The sequence below is a fragment of the Clytia hemisphaerica genome, unplaced genomic scaffold (assembly GCF_902728285.1).
Source record: "Clytia hemisphaerica strain Z4C2 unplaced genomic scaffold, Clytia hemisphaerica genome assembly, whole genome shotgun sequence".
Classification (NCBI taxonomy): Eukaryota; Metazoa; Cnidaria; class Hydrozoa; order Leptothecata; family Clytiidae; genus Clytia; species Clytia hemisphaerica.
In genome coordinates this window covers 189,807-204,278 of record NW_027104408.1, presented here as the reverse complement: position 1 = coordinate 204,278, position 14,472 = coordinate 189,807, and the positions used below count along the sequence as shown (strand labels likewise).

Sequence of the window (14,472 nt, the reverse complement as noted above, 5' to 3'; positions counted from 1 at the left end):
ATTCTTATGAAATTGTTCTTATAAAAAACGTGTAAGACAAGGCACGGATGGCACTCTAAGTAGACTGTAAATCACTCCCTTGACACATTTGTTAGCATTTGAAAGAATTTTGTCTCAGATGAGAGGTCACTCTTAACAAAAGTTACTGTAGGGCTAAGATCATTCCTTTTGAACGCAAATTCAACTCTATGTGTTCGTTTTGCTGCGGTGGCACCTTAGGAAAGTTATGGCTAGTTACTAAAAGTAACGAGATCAAAAACACCGAAAAAAAATGAAATTATATTTAATTAAACACAAAATTAAGAGGCGTAGTAGTAAAAATTGGGAATATCTCCTTAATTTTTCCTTCAATTTTCATATTATCAAAAATATGTTCAATGGAATGCTCTGAAATCAAATTCAAGCTAAATGTTACGTTTTTCTCGTAGTGACGTCATAATGACAGTCAACGCAGCCTCTTGCTCCACGCTAAAATCATTGTCTTTTCAACTAAAATAAAATCCAAAATGACAAATTAACTGATAATTCTGGCCAAACGTTTACTCTCGGGTACCTAATAGCCGTCCCCCCCGCTAATTAATTTTTCGAAAATTTTCCACCCAGGATATTCTCATTCCAACCCCCCCGCTTATTAACTTCTGGGAAAATGTTTTTGAAAGTTCTCTTTTTTGTCTTAATTCTGCTGTATTAGCCTCCTTTTCAAACATTTTCCACCCAGGACATTTTTATTCCAACCCCCCCCGCTTATTAAATTTTGAGATTTTTTCCAACCCCCCTGCTTATTCCAACCCCCCCCTGCTATTAGGTACCCGAGAGTAGGAGAAAAAGAAGAAACAAGAAAGCTCGTCCGAGTTAAGGAGATATTTGAGATTTAAGTTTAACAAGTTAAGAAAATCTATTAGATTTATATTTCTTAATACTGTGCTACTGGTAATATCTTAAGATATTTTAAATTCTATAATATTATCATCTTGAATAATGTTTGTGCACGATTTTCTCAAATCAATTCTTTATTCTGTTTGATGTTGTTTTTATTTACCTGTGGATTGTTGTGGGGCTGGTGGGCTTTGCGGTGGTGGGGCTGGTGGGCTTGGCGGTGGAGGTGGTGGGGGAGGAGGTGGAGGTGGTGATGGTGGGCTTGCTGGTGGAGGAGGTGGAGGTGAGCTTGGCGGTGGAGGAGGTGGGGGAGGAAGAGGCGGAGATGATGGGCCTACTGGTTGAGGAGGAGCTGGGAGTGGCGTGGTAGTTGTAGTCGACGGGGCTGCAGTGGTCGTAGTTGATATAATAGGGGTAGTAGAGGTAGAGGCTACAATAGTAGTACTGCTGCTCGTAGTCGAAGAAGTCGAGGTGGTAGAAGTCGAGGTGGAAGAAGGGGTGGTGGTAGAGGTTGAAGGTGGAGGGGTGGTGGTAGAGGTGAGAGGAGGGGGAATGGTCGTAGATGTTGTCACAGTGTCTGTTGTAGATGGAGCCGTAGTGCTGCTGGTCGCTAGAAAATATAAATAAAATGTTTATAGCACTGCCAACAAAAAACAGCCAAGCTATATTCCAGCCTTATAACCCCTGCAACCGAATACTCCATAAAATTCCCAATGAGGAGTACACGATTTCTCAAATTCTCAAGCACCAGAACCATCACATTCTTCTTGAAATTCCCAACTCCTTTTCAAAGTCGGAATATTGTATTTTGAAGTTGTTCTCCCATTTGTGATTCCATAGAGTCCTTTAAGCTTAACGTCAGATCTAAGCAAATGGGTGCAAAGGAAGCAAAACTTCGGTTGTTCTGCGTAATGGGGATGAGAAACATATTTTTTTTTATTGGCTGGAAATTTCAAATTCTGTTGTTTACAGGTCGAAAAGTTCAGTGTAGCGATTCTTAAAATTTTAGTGCTTATTTTCCATTTGGGGTACAACGTTAGTAGGGATGAAGAATTAGGGACGATTTCTGGCTTTTAATGAGCAGGAGGTCTTACCGGGCCTTTCATAAGGATATGTTAAAACAAAGCCTTTAAGGCCGGTGATAATGCATCCAACATTGGATCTAACATCACTGTTGCATGAAGTGTTGGGTTCATTTGCGCAAGTCATAAAATTGTAAATTCTTAAGATTTTTCCACGTGACCTTCATTCAACATTTCAACTTTCATCCAACAAAAGATTTGAAATGTTGGATCAATTGTTGGATGTATTTGCGCCAGCCTAATTCAGTACAGGATAAGAACTTACGTGCTGATGTCGTGGAAGATGAGGAAGCAGTAGTGGTTGTTGTAAAGGCTAGATTTGCTTGTGTTGTTTCTCCAGATAATACGGTTGGAGATGGAGGTGGTGGGGATGGCGGTGTTGTAGGTGGTGTAGGCGTAGGGATGAGGGCGTTAGATCCATCTAAGAGAAAAAGAGATAATAAAATGTGTACAATTTAGTCGTGACTTCCTTCAAAGTGCATTTTTAAAGGTAAAAAAAGAGAATTAAACCATGAAGTACTCAAAAATTCATCAAAAGATCTTTCGCTCAAACTTGACAAACTTTTCTGCATCACGAGGATCCAATTTTAAAGCCCAGATGTTTTCATCGTACTAATGTGCATACCGTATTACTTTAAAAGAAGGGGGTGTTTATTAAATAACTTTAAAGGAATTATACGGTATTATATACACCCAACTCGTCTGAAACTGATGTCAGCAAAATTTTAATAAAAGAGTCCTTTCAAATTTGTAAATAAAAGAAAGAAAAAAATCTTGCTCCACATTTTTCTTCATTCATTACAAAAGATTCTATTTATTTCAATCTGCTGAATCAACATACATTATAACTATGTAAAAGGTCAATGGCTTTAACCAAAGTAACTTCGACAGCTTCGATAAAATGAATGGGAACCTTTTATTGCCCTTACCCTTACTGCTTTTCTTTAAGTACACATACGCCATTTTAAATTTGTAAGAATAGGACACCTCTTTCTCACAGACCAACTGGGAACCCTTCCCACTGAAAAAATGGCCAAAATATCGTTCCCAGTGGGGAATCATACTCTAATTTTTGTCCCCACTCGGGTAACTTAATGCATGTCCCAAAATATTCAAAATCTACTTTTCGTTTTCGCCCCCAACTCCAGCTCTTAATCCATAACAAATTATACATTTTTGGAAGCGTATTTGGATATAGAATGTTGGATTTGGTGTTACTTAATTTTTTTCTCAGCATAAACCTGATTATGACGTCGATGGTAGAGTTTCAAAGAAACGGACGATACCAATTTGGCATAAAAATAATTTTGCAGTTTTGCTTGGACCGTCAAACTCTATCGGCTGTAATTTTTTTCGGCAAATAAAACCCTTTTGCGAAATTATATTCAGATTTGGGCTGAAGTGATTTGTATTAGACTGTACGTACACTGGCGGATTTAAGACAATGGAGCAAGTGCGTCAAAAACATGCGAAAGAAAGCAACGCTTGTTAAAAGACAAGGAAATTACAATTACAAATCCCTTCCTCTGATAAGTTCGACACGTTCTATAAGACCGCCCATGACGTATAGACTATACTAACCTGGTTGAGTGCAGACATAGCACAGAGGACAAGAATAACACTGTTGAGGATAAGGATTTTGATTATAGTCAGAACATGGCATACATTGTCGCTTCAGTGCAATGCCAGTCACTAGAAAGAAAAAAAGAAATTGAGTTGCACACGTGGAGTGAATCGCATGATCCCTATTATGTTGCTGTCGATTACAAAGCAACGTTTAACCCTTTAAGTGCCAATGTCGAGTATACTAGACATGGGCTATGTAGAAGGGCGAAGCCCTCCTGTAATGCCCAGTTTGAGTTAGAAATCGTCATTTTTGATCTAACTTGTAGGAATTGGTTTGGGCTTTATAGTCAAGCAAAAATAACCAATCAAAAGTGAGTCTTTCGAGCGAGATTGCAATCCAAAAAGTAAAAAATGCAAAAATTTGACAAAAATTCACTTTTTAAAGATTTTGACCGTTTTTTGACCAGTTTTGGTCAACGAGTGATCCAAGAACCTCCAAAATTGACCTTGCTTTACTTGATTCTGCAAGAGGGAATTGAAGTTTTACTACTGGGCACCTTTCAATCATTCAGGCAGGTCCACGCAGCGGAGTTTTAAGCCTTTAAAGTTTGAACTAGCGATTTTCTTTAAAAAAATTTAGAAAAAAGTGACCGTGGAACTTAAAGGGTTAAGATAAAATTTTATTCATCTATATTAGAATTTTAAGATTTTATTTTTAAGTAGCTTAAGTGTGAAAATTTTTGTTTTGTCTGTCATTTTCCAACAAATGCTTCAATTTTGATGGATATCAATCAATCGTTCGTTGGAAAGATAACTCAGATCACTACATTTTTAATAATATTTTCTATCTTTAAAAATTGCTAAAAAGTAGTGACAAAAATCGGGTTTTACAGCTCCATAGGGTTACATTCTAGCTAAGATAAAGATAATTACATATATTTGACATCAGGGCAATGAATTTAATACATACCACTTATTAACAGACAAAAGCTAACACAAACGATGAATTGAGTCTTCATTTTACAAAAACTCTGCTCAGTCTGTTGCTCTGTGAATACTTCGTTTTCCGCAATCATATAGTATCGCAGGAATAATTCTTTGAAAAAAAAATATGAGACCCTTTCATTTCCTATTAGGCGTTCCAAACAGAAAACACAATGAATGCACACATCTTCGGTATTATGACATAATTGTTTCAATATTTAAGTTAATGGGCCGTTTTGTATTTGGGATTAAACTTCCTTGTTTAACTTATCTGTTATTGTGATGGCGTATTGGCGGTCCCGATCGTCCGCCCGTGCAAAGCATCTACCGCCGTTTTGCCTTAGTTAGCACGACCTTTCCGAGATGTCTTTGTTGCTTTTTTCCGAAGTAACTGGACATAAAGAAGAAGGTTGCTTCCAGGGTATTAGGTTACATCATGAACATATAAACGACTGGACTTACATCTATCTTTTATTGTCTCTTTGAAGCGAGCTTCGTTGCCGCCTGTTTTTCAAAATTGGTATGAAAAATCCGACAATATTCCGTCATAATTTTATTTCTTTGAATTATTTAGGTAAAAAGATTGATAGAGCTTGAACATTACAGAATTTTAACTGCGTGTATACTTTTGAATCCCTTTTGTCACTCCCATAATTTTTTTTATGACTTGAAAAAAAATAGCTTGCCAAAGTTGAGAGCCTGTGTCGAGGCCTGTGTAATAAGAATATCGAAATTAGAATGTGACACTCTCTAAAATTATAAGACACTTTTAAGTCAAATTTTGAAATATTAGTCGGAGTTTTGACAAGCTGACGATGATTTTTCCTCTGTTATCTTTGTTATGATATAGATAAAAGACTTGAGAGGAGTAGAACAACAGAGACTTTTGTCGAAGTTTTGACGTTGTTAACAAGGTATTCCCAAGTGGTATATCATCAAAATCTATTGTTTCATTTTATGTTTTTAACGAGGCGGCAACGAAGCTAGCCGTGTTATCTTCAAAAAGACAAAGGAAATGGGTGTCTGGTTACATCAACATGTCGAACTTAGAGAAAGATTGTTTAAAGTTAGCAAATACTAGCAAAAACAGGGATGCTTCCGTAGAAAACATTTCATAATGAATATCATGATTCGCGTACTGGCCACTACCAGCGCTAAAAATGAAGAGGTATATCGAAGAGTCGGCTTACATTCGAAACATTCGACAAGCTAGATACTGTTCTTAATGTTTTTGCCATTTTAAATTTGCTTTAGTTTTATTCCAGGCTCAGGTCTGTTTTTTTAATTGTTCTCATTTCTTTGGCTTTTTAAGCCCGATTGTGCTTAAAATAACTATTCTGGTAAAAGGAGTATATTATCTCAATTTTTCACAAAATGTCAGAGGACTGAAGTCAAAAGTTAAAACCAAGGAACTGTGTAAGCAAATCAATAACCATCGTATCTTTGCTGCATGTATTCAAGAGACATGGCTTAACGGCCATTCTATTGTTGAGCACGATAACTGTACTTTCATTCACCATGGTCTTGATGCAAATGTTGATAAAAGTAAACGCGGAAAAGAAGGTGTTGCTATTGTTCTGAGCAAAGAAGCAACGAGAGCATGGAATGCTTCTGGTAGAACAGTATTTAATAACTTTGGTAGTCGGATTGTGGCTGTTCGTTTAATTTGTCAAGACGCACGAGGAAAAAACGTTAGCATTTATTTGATCTCTGCTTATGCTCCAATTGGCGTTGCAAAAGACAATGTTTGGAGAGAATTCCTTGATAATCTTGAACAATGTATACGTAACAAAGCAAAGGAGGATATCTTGTTGATAGGATGTGACTGTAACTCATCTCTCGGTATTAGCTATGAGAGAAAACCTGAGGAGGAAAAACCATCAATCGGAAAATTTGGCTTACCGCATCGCAATGAAGCCGGTGTTCGCTTTCTCACCTTCCTCGAAACGTTGAACCTTGTCGCAATAACAACATATTTCCGAAAACGAAATTATGCAACTTGGACTCATCCACGTTCAAAGCTACCACATCAAATCGATCATCTTATATCCGAAAAATCAGACTTTTGCCGTTTTACCGATGCATCAGTAAGACAACCGTTAGTTGATAGCGATCACCTTGCGATTCGATGTAGATTGAAAATTATGTTGAACTTTAGAAAATCCCGACAATGTAATCCTCTGAGAAAGCTTGATAGTAATGTTTTACTGAACGACATTGATGCTAGTAAAGATTTCAATCGAATAGTTCATGATGGAATACAACACTCGAATCCGCTTGTTGATAAATACGAAGTTCTCACTACTGCTATGACTTCTGCTGCTTCAACTGTATTGCCACAAAAAGCTCGTGTTAGTCCAGACTGGTTCACCGAAAATGAAACTGAATTGTCAAATTTGATTGAAAAGAGAAACCTTGCTATACTATGTAAAATGAATCGTGTTACAAGAAGGACCACTGAAAACCTTCGTGTCGCTCGGAAGCAGTTGAAATCTGCCATCTCAAGGGCAAAGAACAATTGGATTAAAAGTGTCTGTGATAAAGTAAATCAAAGAGACACTACTCGTACCGGTACTCGGGCATATTGGGACAGCATTAAACTTTTAAAAAGGGGAATGGAAAAACCTCCCCCAAGCAAGCAAACGATGATGATGAAACCGAACGGTGGCAGATGTACCAGCCCTGAAGAAAATGCTAATGTGTTCCGTGACCATTTTGAGAATCTCTACGACAGACCAGCTACTTTCGATCCATCTGTGTTAGACCTCTTAGAACAACGACCGATTTTTCCGAATATTGATTATATCCCAGATGACAATGAGATACGTAAAGCCATCGGTCGCCTCAAGAACAAAGCACCGGGAGATTCGTCTCTTACACCTCAAATGTTCAAAACTCTACTTGAGGACAACGTATGTTTTAATCTACTTAAAGATATTATCGTTGATATATGGGTGAACGAAATTTGCCCTACCGATTGGAACACTGGTCTCCTCAGGATATTACCTAAAAAGGGGGATTTAAGAAAGCCCGGGAACTATCGAGGCATTATGCTCTTAGAATCCTCTTATAAAGTAATTGCTATCCTGATTCACAGTCGACTTCAACCACTTATCGAGAGCCTAGATCATGAAACTCAATGCGGTTTTCGAAAAGATAGGGGTTGCGTAGATGCGGTGTTTTCTGTCAAGCTGGCAATAAAGAAACGCAGAGAGCATAATCAAGAGACTTGGATACTGTTTCTAGACCTTGTCAAAGCCTTTGATAGGGTCCCTCGCCAACTTCTATGGATGGTCCTTGAGAAATTCGGTACGCCAAAGAAGCTCGTTTCGCTGCTCAAATCACTTCATTCATCCTTCCAAGTGAAATTCGTAGTCGACGAAGTGTCCCACACGCTGAAATGCACAATAGGCGTCAAACAAGGAGACATATTAGGACCGGCCCTGTTCACCATCTTCATCGCTGCAATCATGATCACCTGGAGAAAGAAAACGAACCGACCACTCTGTCTTTTCCACACAAAAAATGATTTCCAGATGACGGGTCGTCGTTACAATGCCAAAGGTTCCGAATTCCCAGTCGAAGACTCCGAATATGCAGATGACACTGCAGTACTTTTCGAATCTCGCGAGATTTTGGCTGAGTACTCACCGCTACTTGTTGAACATTTCGATCTTTTCGGTATGGAAATCCATAAAGGTGACCTAGAACATCCAGACAAACCTGCGAAAACGGAAGTTCTATTCGTATCCGCTCCTAAGAAATCTTACCGAAACGCTGCCACTTTTGATGATACTGATCTTTCAAATATCAATTTTGGTGGAAGTTATTTCTTCCCTGTAGTTGAAAAGTTCTGTTACCTCGGCACCATGATTACCCGCGACTGTAAAGATAGCGAAGATGTATGTTGTCGAATCAAAAAAGCAGGTAATGCCTTTGGTGCATTACGTAGTTCTTTATTCTCAAACCCATCGATAACGTATGAAGCCAAAGGTGCTGCCTATTGTATCCTCATCCTTCCCATTCTTCTGTATGGTGCAGAATCTTGGTGTTTAACGGAAAATCTTTATAATCAATTACGAACATTTCATCATAGATGTGCTCGTTCAATGCACCGAATAAATCGTCGACACGTTTATTTACACCGGATAAGTAGTAATGAGTTGCTTGTAAATTTAAATATCCATTCGATTGATGTTTATATTACAAAAAGGCAATTGTCGTGGCTCGGCCACGTGTCTAGAATGTCTTTTGAAAGAATGCCGAGGAAATTGTTATCTTCGTGGGTCAAAAATCGTAGACCAAGGGGCGCACCTGAATTTACTTTTGGGCGTGGAATGTATAAAGCACTTCGTCGTGCTAATATCAGTAAAGATAATTGGTTTGTTTTGGCGCAAGATCGTTGTGAATGGCGTAGAATGATTAATAGTTTTACATAATGTCTATTTTTTTTAGTGCTATATTGTTTTGCTTTATTACGCGTAGTAATTTCCTAGAGATATTTTATTTAATATTTAATTTTTCTAGGCCAATTCCTAATGATCTAGGATGGTTCACTCTCTCTCTCTCTCTCTCTTATCTCAATTAAGAAAAAGACAAAATGAAGATGACGTTTTTTTCTTCTGAAAATATAACACACAGGAAGAAGCAAATGAAGTCATCTCTACAGATCTTCTTCCTTTAGAAGAACTCAACTCTCAATGATCAAAACAAAATGATATTTCCTGAATTACAAAATTTCTGGTTTTCTGGAAACCAAGGCTTTGGGAAAACTTAAAATAATAAATCTTCGAAGAAAAAGATTCTCTCATCAGTTTTCTTTGATGACACTGATCAAGAAAAATGAAGTCTATACAAACAGACTCTAAACTCAGAAAATCAGAAGATTACTCTTAAAGCGAGTGAAATGACGCCCAGACAGAGTCATGTCTAGTTCGGCTCACGGCAGATTCGATCCGTCATTTAATTTACCAAGCATCAAAACTTGGTTGCGCGGAGCCAACATTACTCCAAAGAAACAACACAAACATCAAGAAAAGGGCTTGGAAATGAATGATGAAAAAAAAGGGCGGGAAAATGTGCAAAGAGTCAATCAAGTTTATTCAGAAGAAAGTAAAGATACTCCTCAAAGAAGCCTGGAAACTAGCGAAGCTGCTGATTCAAAAAGGCGGGAAAACCAAAACCCACTGGATCCATTTTGGATTGAAGCTGGCAAAAGTGGTAACCTTAGCAATACAACAGATCAAGAATGCAAAATCTTCCAAAAATGTTTGAATCCATTATTACTCTTGATGAAAGTTTCGGGACTTTATTTTGATGATATTGGAAGGTACAAGATATTCAATAGATTGAGCAAGATTTATTGTCTTGCAAATAATGTGTTTATCATATTAATTTTCATCAGCACATGCGCAGGTGAGACTAATCAATTTTTCACATTAGACTCGGGAAAATGCCTACGCATTCGATTCTCTCGTTTATATAATAGCAATGAATTTCAAAGCACTCTAATTTTTTTCTAGATATCTATATGTCAGACTCACTTGTTCAATATTACATGAGATCAGTAAACCTATTATGTTTGATGAAGTCAGCCATTCAAGTCACCATCATTATGCGATTGTGTCAGAAGAAATTCCTGTGGAAATTCATTGAGCAGTTAGAATCGTTTATCGTCGATATTATCATTGCAGATTGCCCAGATCAACAAGAAAAAGGTATGTGTTATATCTCTGATTTTTCACTGATGATTGGTGCCTGAGCACCATGAAACTATGAGTTTGAAACATAGATATTGTGTCAACTCCTTATTATATCTCTGTTATATCACCCGGGGGGGGGGGGGGAGGCACTCAAGGTAAATGACCTACCAGACGTTCGACCCTTAAGGGTAGGTTTTTCATAGTTCAGCTAGTGCACTGTAAGGGTAGGAAATTACAAAACTGCACTGAACTGCACTGTAAGGGTAGGAAATTGTGATGAAAGGCCAATTTTTTGGTAAAATTGGCACTGACTTGGTCAATTTTAGAGGAAAAATTCCACATTTTCTTGGAAAATTGCAAAACTTTTCCCCCTTACGGGAGAGAAATTTTGAAAAAGTGCACTGTAAGGGTATGATTTTTCATGGAAATTCACTGCACTGTAAGGGTCCGATTTTAGAAGCCAAATTTTGGGCCGAACGTATGGTCGTTTTCAGATCGAATGCCCCCCCCGGGTTATATCAATGGCTTGATTTTTGTCTAGCTTTTTAAAGTTTAAATTCGACAACTTTCAGGCTTAGCATTAGCTAAAACAATGCTTTTTTGTCACTTTTAGAAGGAGTTGAGTTTGGAAATGCTTACTAATAATGTGTAGTGTCAATCTGACTTCTGGAGTCTCAAATTTTCACAACAACTATTGTAAATCGCGCGTTTGAGCCATAAGATATACTATTACTCTTTGGGGGGTTAATTAGGCAAATGGGTGTCAGGAATGTACGAGCTATAAGTCATTAAGGGTACCCTCGATATTTCTCACAGGGGTAAAAAAAAAACACCATAAACCAGCAGTTTACCCTCCGAACATTACAAAATTTAAAAAATCGAAAATTGGAAAATAGGCCCTCGCAAGTAGGTGTAGGGATGTAAAACGTCAAAAATAGGGGAAAAATTTCGAAATTTAGATCGATTTTGGAACTCTAGTTCGGACAAACCCGTCACCTACTAGTACCCCCTAGCCCGGGATGTTATGCATTGAATAAATAAATATCTTCGGTTATAATTTTTTTGTAAAAAATAGCTATGACTAGACACTTAAGTAGTTTTTCACTGTTTAAATTTTAGGTCGCCAAATGATTCGAAAAAGTCGTTTCTTCTTGGCAAAACTCATTATCACAATCCTGATATACGTTAGTGCTTTTATGGCAATGATTTACAAATACCCGGATAATTTCCTGTACAAAAGTTTGGAGAAGAATTACCTGCCATCACTATGCAAAATTTTGATCATGATCCCGTTCATAACAGGCTGGGTTCTACCTTTAGCGTTGTTTACTATCCTTTGCAATGCATTAACATACACATTTAAAGGATTCTATGATGCATTGCAACATCACCAGGCAAGCAAAGGTTTATGTTGCAAAAAGTTTATCAAAGGCATACGAACAAGTTACCTCAGGTAAATATTTAAAAATATTTTTTTTCAGAAAGAATTGAGTGGTATTATTATTAAAAGTTTGTAAAACAACATTGGGCTGTTCAAGTAAATTTTCGTCAAAGAGGGTGGACGAACCTTTTCAAGACAAAAAAAAATCCTGGAAAGATGTGGATGCCCCCTGGAAAATGGGAAAATTTGCAAAAGAACCATTTGAAAAATCATTTTCATATCTTAAAGTGAGGGTGAACGAACTAAGAAATTTATCCCCTGGAAATCTTACTAAAAACTTTTTATCCCCTTGAAAAATGAAAAAAAATACTCCTTTAGACCCTCTGGAAATTCATCTCGAATCACCCCCATGGATATAAAATGGTCCATTAAAACAAAGTATAGTAACGTAAACGTATAACCCATACTCATACTATATAAAACGTATATAAACAGTGCGTTAGGCCGTGGGTTCAATCCCCGATACCTAAGACTTCGTACTTAGTACAAAAAGACGCTTCTCTGCTTGACGCTCCGCAATTGAAGAGAAGGACCAAGAGTAAGAGTATCAATTCATGATATGCACCATTGCAATGTCTTCCATTTCACCCAATAGCTCATTGGTTGAAAGTGACGTATTGACTGATTTTACGTCACTTTCAACCAATGAGCTATTGGGTGGAATGGAAGACATTGCAATGGTGCATATCATGAATACGTCAAAAACTTAAAAAAATCGAAATTATGCGAGCCTCGATTAACGTAGTCTACTACACGCTTTTGGTGTAAATCCATTTCATCACGGATATTCTTAGCTTTTTTAGAAAATCATCCTAGTCTAGTCTACAATGATGTCCATGCAAAAAAGGACTTCTTAAAATCTTAAAACCACAGGTGATTGGAAAGTGAAGCTTTAGTTCTGAGTTTTAAACGTCACAGACCCGATGGGACCTCAGTTCAGTCCAACTGCAAACTTAGACAAAAATTTCATCCCCGGTGTGAAAGATACCCTAGAATTTCAGCTCCACTGGGAAATTGACTTTGTTTTCATCCCAATTCAAAATTTAGTTTAAAAATTGCACTCCAAAACCATCCCCGGTGGATCTTTTGGCCTTGGATTTGGAACAATAGAGTATTTATTCCTATTGGGATTTTAATATAAATTTTTATCCCCGCTTGGGAACAGGTTCCACTGGGGCTGTGAGAAAAGGGCGTTTTTAACATTAGATTTATAAAATTTAGGATCTTAAGGTTTCAGGATCTAAAATGATCTAATAAGACTTAGAATATAGCCTAGAAGCCGATAAACCCCTCCCGAATAGAAAAACCCAATGACATAAAGTGGAAGGGCTGAAATCACAATTTTCGCCTGAACTTGATTGAACCCACAACATTGCAAACCGTAGCCGGGGATGCTCTACCACTGCACTACGGTCGCATTGGGCTTTTCCAGAAAAAAACGGTATACCCCCTGTTGAGGAGGTCCATTTCCGTTCCAAGGGGGTAAGGTTTGATATGTGGCGGAATTCCATAGGGAGATACAAAAATCTGTCTAAAATAACTGGAATTCCATGGGGATAGCCTTTTAAATCCTACTAAAATTCAAAATTCCAGAGGGGCTTAAGCCTGAAATTGCTTGGAATTCCAGGGGTTGCAGCATTTCCAGCCACAAAATGATGGACCTCCTCAACAGGGGGTATACCGTTTTTTTCTGGAAAAGTCCATTGTTATTTAGACTCCTTCCCAAGTCGAAAAACTATATTTTTATCACTGTTTTATTACAGACTGACCATTCTCTGTGAAGATTTTGATGACATGTTTTCACTAATGTTGATGTTCTCCTACCTCATTGATGTTGTGTTGACTTGTTTGCAACTCAGGCTAATGTTATTCACCTACACTGATATGATATCCAGGCTAATGATTGCCATTTATCTTTTCTTTCCAATCGTTTCACTGTTATTTTTGTCGGCATCAACATCACAGCTGTTTGAAGTGGTAGGTTTTTACTGCACTGCAATATTATGTCGTACATCTGAAATGAATGGATGGAAGAAGTAACATCAAATGTTGCTATTTTAATCGGATTAAATTTCGCAAGCGAAAAAAATTGCGAAATTTTCTGGATTTAATTTCGAAAAATTTTGCGTGGATTTAATTTCGCGTATAAGCCTGAAAACAGCTGAAAAATAGCCGTTTTTGCCACAAAAAGAGACTTTGGATTGGTTTCTCTACCAAAAATGCGATTAAAATTTTTTTTTGCGAATTCAATTTCGTGAGTTTTAATGCATAATGGCAAAAATTTGCGAAATTTAATCTAACGAAAGTTAATCCGATTAAAGTAGTGTTTCTTAATCCTTCCGAGTCCTTCATTGTTAAATTCGAGGTATTTTGAATAACAGTTAGACGATGAATTTTTTTTCTATTTCCCCTATCCAACTTCACGTATTTGATCATAGTCCGTATATAAAAACCCGGTCTGCAAGCCTTTTGTTTCTTTCCATTGTTTCTTACTTGAACTTGCGTTTGAGAAATTAGTTTGTTTTGCTCGCTTTTTGATCATGCGATTAAATCTTAAACCAATTCCAAGAGGAATAAATACTTGGTATCGTGATCAAAAACTGAGCAAATCGATTTTTATCTTTTGATATTAACAAAGGAAAAAGCTATAAAAAAGCTTTCAGACCAGAGTTTTTTTACGGACTATGATTTGATTGAAAATTCAACAATCCGATACCAAATAATGATTTTTCAAAGTGAGTTTAATAGAATATCTCACGTTTATAACAGGGCCAGAAGATTCGTTGCTTTGTTCAAGGTCTTCAAGTTGACGTCATCGATC

General features: G+C 37.3%; 1 protein-coding gene and 1 long non-coding RNA gene across 2 annotated transcripts; both read right to left on the bottom strand.

The window, feature by feature from the left end:
• Positions 1-315: 315 nt before the first annotated feature.
• On the bottom strand, positions 316-1,108 carry LOC136820165 (uncharacterized). The gene is made up of 2 exons (XR_010848536.1): positions 1,040-1,108; positions 316-489 (listed from the first exon to the last, which is right to left on the bottom strand). It is a non-coding gene; the product is annotated as an uncharacterized lncRNA (long non-coding RNA).
• A 1,032-nt stretch (positions 1,109-2,140) lies between these two features.
• On the bottom strand, positions 2,141-13,546 carry LOC136820145 (uncharacterized). Its single transcript, XM_067076386.1, has 4 exons — positions 13,476-13,546; positions 4,495-4,620; positions 3,540-3,650; positions 2,141-2,379 (listed from the first exon to the last, which is right to left on the bottom strand). Exons 2-4 carry the CDS (start codon positions 4,598-4,600, stop codon positions 2,141-2,143), a joined length of 456 nt encoding a protein of 151 aa, XP_066932487.1. The 5' UTR covers positions 4,601-4,620; positions 13,476-13,546.
• Positions 13,547-14,472: the final 926 nt, after the last annotated feature.

What these genes read in the sequence shown, in the direction of transcription:
- LOC136820145 (XM_067076386.1), bottom strand. Translation starts at nt 4,600, where the DNA reads ATGATTGCGGAAAACGAAGTATTCACAGAGCAACAGACTGAGCAGAGT. An exon ending in CTTTTGTCTGTTAATAAGTG is followed by an intron (nt 3,651 to 4,494) that starts GTATGTATTAAA and finishes TTTTCTTTCTAG; the next exon opens with TGACTGGCATTGCACTGAAG. An exon ending in CTATGTCTGCACTCAACCAG is followed by an intron (nt 2,380 to 3,539) that starts GTTAGTATAGTC and finishes TTTTTCTCTTAG; the next exon opens with ATGGATCTAACGCCCTCATC.